The 8,833-nt window shown below is 40.6% G+C and overlaps 1 protein-coding gene across 1 annotated transcript in view; it reads right to left on the bottom strand.

Annotated features, from left to right (window-relative positions):
* LOC118340893 (1-phosphatidylinositol 4,5-bisphosphate phosphodiesterase beta-1) overlaps positions 1–8,833 on the bottom strand; it is a gene marked incomplete in the record, with an annotated part of 102,206 nt that overhangs the window by 8,545 nt on the left and 84,828 nt on the right. The window contains 7 exon segments of the mRNA XM_035679050.1: positions 4,834–4,858; positions 5,700–5,786; positions 6,078–6,135; positions 6,264–6,353; positions 6,464–6,540; positions 7,309–7,477; positions 8,397–8,616. Coding sequence (XP_035534943.1) covers positions 4,834–4,858; positions 5,700–5,786; positions 6,078–6,135; positions 6,264–6,353; positions 6,464–6,540; positions 7,309–7,477; positions 8,397–8,616 — 726 coding nt within the window.

The following is an 8,833-nucleotide window of genomic DNA, read 5'->3' as shown; positions in this document are numbered from 1 at the left end:
GTGTGTGTGTGTGTGTATGGTTACAAGTGCATTATTGATGCAAAAGCCACCAGGCAGAGATGATGCAGATCAAAGTCTGTGATAAGTGAACACAATGGCCACCTCTACAACACCCAGTGAGCTGGTGAGACATAGAAAGAGACGGAGGAAGGGAGAGGGTGGCCACACACTTGCTCTCTTCCTTTTCAACTCCACACCTCCATGTCTCCTCCAACCTGTTTGCTTTCCCCCTCCCTCCCTTTATCCCTCCCCCCTTGCTCCTGCTGCTTTCTTCCACCTCCAGTAACCATCCTTGGGATTGCGTCATGAGGACTCGGTTCCAAATTAACAGATTGCAGAGAGTCATGAAGGGTAGAGGAGGATATGAGAGGTGGGGAGGGGGAGAGTGGGGGATCCGAGTTTCCATGACGACCGCACAGGACTCCTGCTTGTGGAACGGAATGAGTGTGTGCGCATATATGTGTGGCTCTGTGTGTGTTAGTTCAAGGCTTGCACAGTGGGAAGACACCATTTTTTCCCCCCCTTTTCATTTAAGAAAGAAAGAATGAGCACGTCTCCTACGGAATTACGCACGTTCACACCACACACACATACATACACCAACGCACACGGTTGTGAAACATATTGCCCTATCACTTTCGCTTTCGCAGCCAAAAAGAAAGCGTGTGTGAAGGGGTGACTAGTACAGAGGAACTACCACATGGCCTGGTAAGCCTTTAGTGGTAGTTGAATCATAAAATCTCCAAAGAGGCTGTGATGGAGTCCTTCCACCAGATCACCTTAATCCGTCCTTTTTGGTTAAAACATCTGATCACATTTGAACAGGTTAGATGTACAAAACTTAAAGCCATACCAAACTAGCTCCTATATCAGGGAAAATAATTAAAAATACAAATGTTTTTGTGCTAGTCAAGTCACATTTAACATATCTAATCAAATAGTTAAAACTCTGAGCTCAAATGATAGCTTTTGGAAGAGCAGCACAAGCGGTATCTTACTTTGACAACTGATAAAAAGATCATCACAATCAACATGAGGCGTGAATAATTTCCGGTGGACATATGGCAATGTGAACTTGACCAGGTGGCAGATGAAAGGAAGTGACACGCCAGGATATAGGGTCTTGAGGTGTGCCGAAACACCAATCGCCATCACGCTGGGCACTGCTGACTCCTGGTGGGCATTTTGATTGGATCATTAACAAGACAGCGACACCAGAGCACACACGCCAGGAGTGGCGACAAACCTCGCCATGTCTCTCTTTTTCTCTCGCCTCTTCTCGTTCAATTCAGTACCAGATCCCCGAAGTATCACAAGCTAGAACTTCAGAGTCTTACTAACAAAAGTCACACGTTGTTAATAATGCTAAAGTCAGAGCTCAGAGTAGCATACCTCTCACATTTTACATTCATTCAGCTTTAAATAGTCTGAAAATAATACCTAAAGCATTCCCCGCTATTTTCCTGCCTGCATAGCAGAGATGCTGTAGTGCTCTGGTTATTAGGTTGGTATATAACATGCATGTGCATGTGTGTACACACACATCTACTGTTGCAGTGGGCTGCTCAGCTCTCAGGGTCTTCACCAGGGATAGTTATAGCTGTCCATTAGTGGCTGCTCTGAGCCCAAAGGAGAAACTGGGTCAGAACTGTGTGAGAGAGAAAGTATGATGTATCTTGCGCTCTCTGATTCATAAAGACTAACACACACACACTCACACAGACACACACATAACATAGAGACACACAACAAAAGTATTTTTATATTAGCCCTGCCCTGGCTATTTATGCCTCATCCATTAGCCCCCATTGGAGCTCTCTCCATCCGTTTTTTTGGTCCTTACGCTTTCTATGTTTATGTGTCTGTCTGTTGTTGTTTACATTCATCCAAGGACTAAATGAATAAAAAGGGTTTTCCTGTGTGCTAATTCAACAATATCTCCCTTTGCCTCAAATATAGTTTGGGGGAGTTTTAACCATAGCGAATGGACTGCATTCACAAGGAGCATTAATTATGAGAGCCAAGTGCTTACAGTGGTTTATATTCATCACATTCACACACACACAGTATTGAAGCTGCCATGCACGGCCACTGGTCTGCTCAGTGGGAGCAGTTTTTGGTTCAGTGTTTTGCTTAAGGACATTTCCACATGCTATTAGGCGGAGCTGGAAAATCACAGCTGTATGTAAGCAACGTGTAAGTGCTGCTGGGGGAGCGAGGTGCTGCCTCTCTAAGTATATATCGACTGAACTGACAGGACATGTTACGAGAGTCATATTCTATTGATGATCAGATACTATTGGTTATGATACTGATTAACTTAACACAATTAACGGGCATTTGAGGAAGAGTATCTGAAGGGGTTATGGAAGTGAACCATTGATTCCCTGTTTGATTTAGAATTGATTTTAAGATTTTACTGATACTTTTAAAGCACGTCTGGGTCTGGCCCCAAGCTACATAGCATAATTAACAGAAACCCCATATGAGCCAGTTCGCAGCCTTGGATCCAAAGAATTCTCATATTTATTTGCCTTTATCTTTTTTCTCTTGTTTAACTTTTGTCTTGCTCCGGGTCAAAACACTTTTCAAAGGTGCTATATAAATAAAGTTATTATCATAGCCTCTGTATTTTACAGTATAAAAACTATTGACACAAATAGACACTGTGAGGCTTCACAGCATGGTTGTATTCTTTCCTAAAGGTATTTAAAGGTCCAGTGTGTAACATTTAGGTGGAATTACAGGCATAAATGGAATTTAATATGCATAGTTAAGTGTTTATTAGTGTATAATCCTCTAAATATAGGAATTGTTGTATTTTTGTTGACTTAGAATGAGTCTTAGATGTCGCTGGTCGGCTTCCATTGAGTCCACCATGTTTCTACAGTTTTTCAGAAAGGACAAACCACACATTGGCTGACTTTCTGCGTTTTTCACGAGTTTTGCGGGTCATGCACAATACAATGGTGTTTTTAATTACAATCGATACTCAACTAAATACTACCCACTGTTCCTTTAAGGGCAGTATGAACAATGCCGGGTTACTTAATATTGTTTTTTGTAAGATTTCACATTAATACCATTTAGACACATAATCTTAAACAAACCTCCATCCTCAACTTTAACTGCTATTCTAGCATTGTGGGTAACGTCCTGAATTTTTTAACAGACATGACCCTTGGCATTCTGCTAGCTGTCTCCAGAGTCGTGCCCTCTGACATCTCTTGCATATTTTGCGTACTGATGATGACTACTGTTGCATGAGAACAGACATTGGAGAGATGGTTGATTGCTATGTAATAGCCTCCTTCAGGCGAATTAAATTAGCCATGTTCCGGATGTTGATTTAGAGAAGTGATTGTGACAGCGGGGTTAGGTGAGGGATAATCAGTTACAATTTTGTGGGAAACGACGATTGCTACCAGAATGAAATCTGATTGGAACGCTGAAGTGATCAGCACAAGAAAACAGCAGTATCTCTGTCTCTCATCTTAGGAAATTGGCCTAATTCAATGCTAATTAGACCCTGGTGATCCTGTGTCATACAGCTCAACGTGAATCAGTGCTGACTTATGAAATCATTGTAATTCTGGTGTTATTGACAAAAATGCTCCAGCAACTATTAAAAGATGATGAGGGTCACCACAGGACCACATCTAAAGGAACGCAGTTCAATAACCTGAGTGATTTACACGACAAGCAGATCTCTCCCACCTCTGACTCTACCATCCCATTCTGTATTTAACATACTAGTATACCAGTATTTTAGTGTCACTACAGATTTCTCCATGCTGCCATTTTTGGGCAAATGTGAAAGACCTACTGTATATGAGGTGTTGGGCTAGATGTCTATACTCCATCTCCCACACTCAACTCTCTCAAGGGGCTCTCTCTTTGAGAGTGGGTAGTTAAGCAGCTTTCTCCAACAGAATACTATTGACTCATGCCTGTCCTGTAAAAAAAATACACTACCTCATGAGTAGATACGATAAATGTACACTATGCTCATGTCATTTGACAACAAGAGTAAAAACATGATAGGAGGATCACATCGGAGTGTCTCCATGGTGAGCAGAGGTAATCTTGATTATACTGGCAGCGTGCTGTAATATGGTTAAGAGTGCATTAGATTAAAAATCATTGAAAGAGATCAAGAAAAGAAGAGAAGACAGGAGGAAATGAAGAGAAATTCTGCCTTCAGTTTATTGGATGTACTAGTACTACATGATATTATATTTGCATTACGGTGATGACAAACTACAAAATTAGTCCATTATTAGTATAATGGTTTCATATTACAAGTATCTTACAAGTGAAATAGTTATACCTCCTGATAGGGAGTGTTACTGTAGTGGCTGAGACATTTTGCTTTTAATAGAATGTACTGTTGAGTTGATTTGCTTATACCTTATTGATAATCCAAAATGGTGAAGTTCTTTCCCTTTTACTCTCTGGTTGGTATCTAGGATTTTGCTTCAAGACGCATCAACACGTGGGATTAAATCCGAGCACTCCAACTGGGGTGTGATCACACTATACACAGGCCAATCTGCTGCCCCTGTTATGATGTTATGTTGCCATGCTATGCAGACTACACCTAATAATTCTTCAATACAATATGATTTTCAGCAAAAAATCACAAGATATTTGCAATAATTCATACAGTATTCTGTATTGTAGTAATGCTTAGCAAGCCTCAGCCATTACAGAGCTGCAATGTGCATTCACTTGTTGCCAGTCAGAGACTCAAGTGTATAAAAGCTTGAATATTAATACTGCCACACTTATTCTGTATTAATACTGAACACTGGGATGCAACAATGGTCTTACCATGCTCTTCAGCTGCACAACCGTCCTAGAATGACAGTCACAATGACAAGGTTGGGAACTTTGCAACTCATAAGGGAAAAGCAGTCATGCTGAAACTCCATGTATATTTAGCATAGCAGAGTGGCATGATGGGATCACACCCTGACTCCAGTAAGCGCATTAACAACAACAGCCGAGGACCGATGCAGCCACAGCATGTTCGTTTTCACTAATATACAACCAAACAACTATTTCACATAGTGATGCTGTTTATACTGTATGCAGCCACATAAAGTGCAGAAGGTATTGCTATATAAACCCAGGGTGACCAATTTTGGACTAAAGTGCCAGAGCCATATCTCACTAAACCTGGGCCATGCCGCCCCCCAGTGGTGTACATCGACAGCCATTGTTCAGTTAGAGATACAGTTTAGTTCAAGGACAACCAAAGTTATGTTTCTATTCATATAAAATATCTATGTTTTCCATCCATAATAAAAAAGAGAAAAATACTGGCCCAAGATCTATGTAAAACATATGTCTTTACTCTGCTCCCATATTGATTAATAAACATCTTAACATATTATTTATTTTGAAATCTGGTTTAAATATGTCTGGATTGTAGTCACACCAGTTACAACTGGGAAAATGTATTTTAATTTTGTTTTGCACATGCAAGCACTCAAAGGCATGCTGGGCCCCTGGCCGTGCACTCCAATGGTGGATCCTGCCATGCAGCAGACCAGTAACTTAAAAAAAGCGCTATGGTGAGCATGTGACGGAATTAATGAAAAAATATCAGTGTGTACAATATCAACAAACACATCACAAATCAAGAGTTCATCACATTGTAGTTAAATTTAATGTTATCTTAATAAGCATCTTACCTTTGGCCTTTCATCCAAGATTTGCTGGCGGATATCCTTGTGCTTCTCCAGTAGTCTCTCCTGTCTTTTAGTCTGTGCGTCTTCCAACTACACACACACACACAGATACTATAAGGTCTTCGCATGTCATCAGTAATAGTACTGTACCCACAAAGGTTTAATACTGTAAGTAGTGGTGTATCGTAGGAGTCAATACAAATTTGAAGTATGTATTGAATTAAATTGTATCTTGACTTCTGAATGAAGCATACATAATCCCAAAATGGTCAACACCACATAATATTCCAATAATGCCATAATGCAGTGCATTATTGGAAAATTATGTGACCATTGGCGATTATATATGCTTCATCAGAGCATGGCCATATCCTCTCTTACCCGTTTGATGTACTGCACCACCTCGTTGACAAACGATCTGTTAATCTCAAGCTTCTCTCTGTGGGGAGAATTTTATCAACAGTCAAACCAAGTAACTGGTCACAACAGAGCTAAATCTTTAGTATGTAGCGACATCTAGTGGTCGCATATACTGTCACTCATTAATGTTCAAGTAGAGATACTTACTCTTCTGTCACATTTTTGTCTTTAGATTTGGCTTCATTGATCTTCTCTTGTCTTTTCTTGTCCATTTTCTTCTTAAGATCCTTCTTTTCTCTACAGATGGTGAGAAGGAGAAAGAGGAAGATATAGAGTGAATGGAAATGTGGGAACCATTTGTGTTTGTGTGAATGTGCGTGCATGCTGCATGCTGAACACAGTCTTACTTCTCACAGATGTCTCTGAGCTTTTTGAGCTGAGCACTCTGGCACTCCTCTGCTATAGTGGTCAGCTTCTCAACCAGCTAGGAAGAGAGAGGGAGAGAGAGACAAAAAGAGTCATAATTTAACACTAAGAACAAAGCAGAGTCAAATGAGAGAGGCAGGAAACATCTGCTTTTAATTATCGATTATTTTAGTTTATGTGTTTTTCATTCATTCTGATCAAGTACACAGCACAGTCTTCATTATGGTTGCTGTCTCTTGCTTGAATAAACCCTTCTGACACCTCAGCTGTGCTCAATGTGCAGGTGTACTGGAGCAGAAATCATTTATTTTTCCACACCATACAACAGAGCATGTGCACAGGCAGCAGAACGATGGCTAAAATGTTCTACCTGGTGAGATGGAGTTTATTGCAGCATTCACTTATTCATTCGTATGATACGATTAGTTTGTGTCAGCCTTTCTGAGCTTCGCAACAGTGAGCGACAGCGATTTATCCAGTCCAACAGAAATCAGGGCAAGCTATAATACGAGTGTCTTTTTACTCCAATGAATGTTTATATGCGCTGCTTATGTGGGAAGGTATGTGGGACTACCCTGACTGGTGGTAAGCTCTGGGCAAGTGCAAATGGCATTTTAAAGGGTAATTAAGGGTATTGTCAGTGGTGCCAGTAAATGAAGACACTATAAATCAGGTGTTGACAAGAAAAGTGTACATATGGTTTAAGTGTAAACAGAAAGTATGAGGCAGATTTGTTGCCATGCTGCTATACTATCTACTTAACAAGCCAACCCAGCTGCCCTCACGTCTATATATGTGTGTATTTGTTGTGTGTGTTTCTGACTACCTGCTTGATGTGCTCTCGTTTCTGGTACTTTTCGCTGTAGTACTGCTCCTGGCGAAGTGTGAGGAGCTGTTGCTGCTGCTGCTCCTTCAGCTCTGCAAGCCTCTGTGTACACTCCTGATCCAGCTCACACAGCTCCTGGTCCAGGGTCGACAGAGAGTGTTCGGACCGACTGGAGACAAACACACAAACACACAGCCGCACACAATCAATCAGAACACCCGCAAATTAAGATCCCTCCTTCTTTTTCAGCACAGTGGTCCTAATTCATTCTATAACTGGACATTGTTAATTATGTATCATATTATATTAATGTATCATTATGTGATATGCATCTTTACATAAAATAATAATATTAACTTCTATCATCAAAGCGTTAGAAACATATTCACATGGATGTCTTTATGACTGCATGTCTACCATGTCTAAAACTTTTTCAGGGAATGTTGCTGTGAACCTTGATGTTAATGTTTGAAGTTATTTCAAACATTAATAAGAGCACTTATCTGGTTGAAATGTGTTATCTGTCTAATGCAGTACCCTTCTGCGGTCAACACTGGCTGAGGACTGTAATCTTTTCTGCGTGCTGAGTACTGATTCTTCAATGTGTGATGGACTCCTGAGGGCCCTGAACGCGTCCCCGAGGCTTGGAGGAAGCCTTATCCACTCATTATTATTCTAGTCATAGCTCTTTTTTTTTTTATTTCTGAAGAGGGCGATGTCTGCCCTGGAGTGTTTGTTCTGGAGCGATACGATATGCAACACTAGATTTTAAGGTGCTGTATGACGATGTAGATGACGTATTGTATATTTCTGTAGATGTAAGACAGAAAGAAGGCAATAAAGAAGGAAAGGAGGGATGGGAAAACTGTACACCATTTATATTATGTGTCGTTGAGAAGAACTACGAGTTATTTTGCGTTATGATATCGTAATATTGTAATTCAATTTTCCTGACATTCTAACTTTTCCTTTAAGTTGCTCTCATGTATTATTGCTACAGATAGTAATTTATGTTGGTGGATTTGGTGGAAGATAGATGGAGCAGAAGGGAAACACAGTTTGAAGTGGAGAAGAGGAGGGCTACCTACCTTTTCTTACCGTCTCGTTTGTGGCTCTTCTGCAGGGCAGAACGCCGGCGCTGATGCTGGCTCTGTAGCTCGGATGCACGAGCTGTGTGCTCCTTGATCAGCTCACTGGTTTTGCGGTGGTGTTTGCGAACCAGCTCCTTCATCTCCTTGTACTGCTTCCTTTGCTCTCGAACAAAGCCCTTCTGCTGCTTCAATTCCTCCAGTGTCTGAGCCTCTAATTCTAAAGACAAGCGATGGTGGACAAACGATTAACAAAAGTGAGCAAAAGAAAGGGTGACAGATTGGAAATGTTCGAAAAACCTCAACCTAATCATCAGTGCAAATCAATTTAAACTGTATTAAAATATTTTGTACATATACAGTACATAAACACTTTAGAAAAGATCTTTGTATGAAAAACAATACTTTTATGGTTAACCCCCCCCCCAAAAAAAAAA

The sequence above is a fragment of the Morone saxatilis genome, unplaced genomic scaffold, assembly GCF_004916995.1.
Source record: "Morone saxatilis isolate NCDOM2014 unplaced genomic scaffold, NCSU_SB_2.0 Contig7, whole genome shotgun sequence".
NCBI lineage: Eukaryota > Metazoa > Chordata > Actinopteri > Moronidae > Morone > Morone saxatilis.
This window is presented reverse-complemented; position numbering and strand designations above follow the sequence as displayed.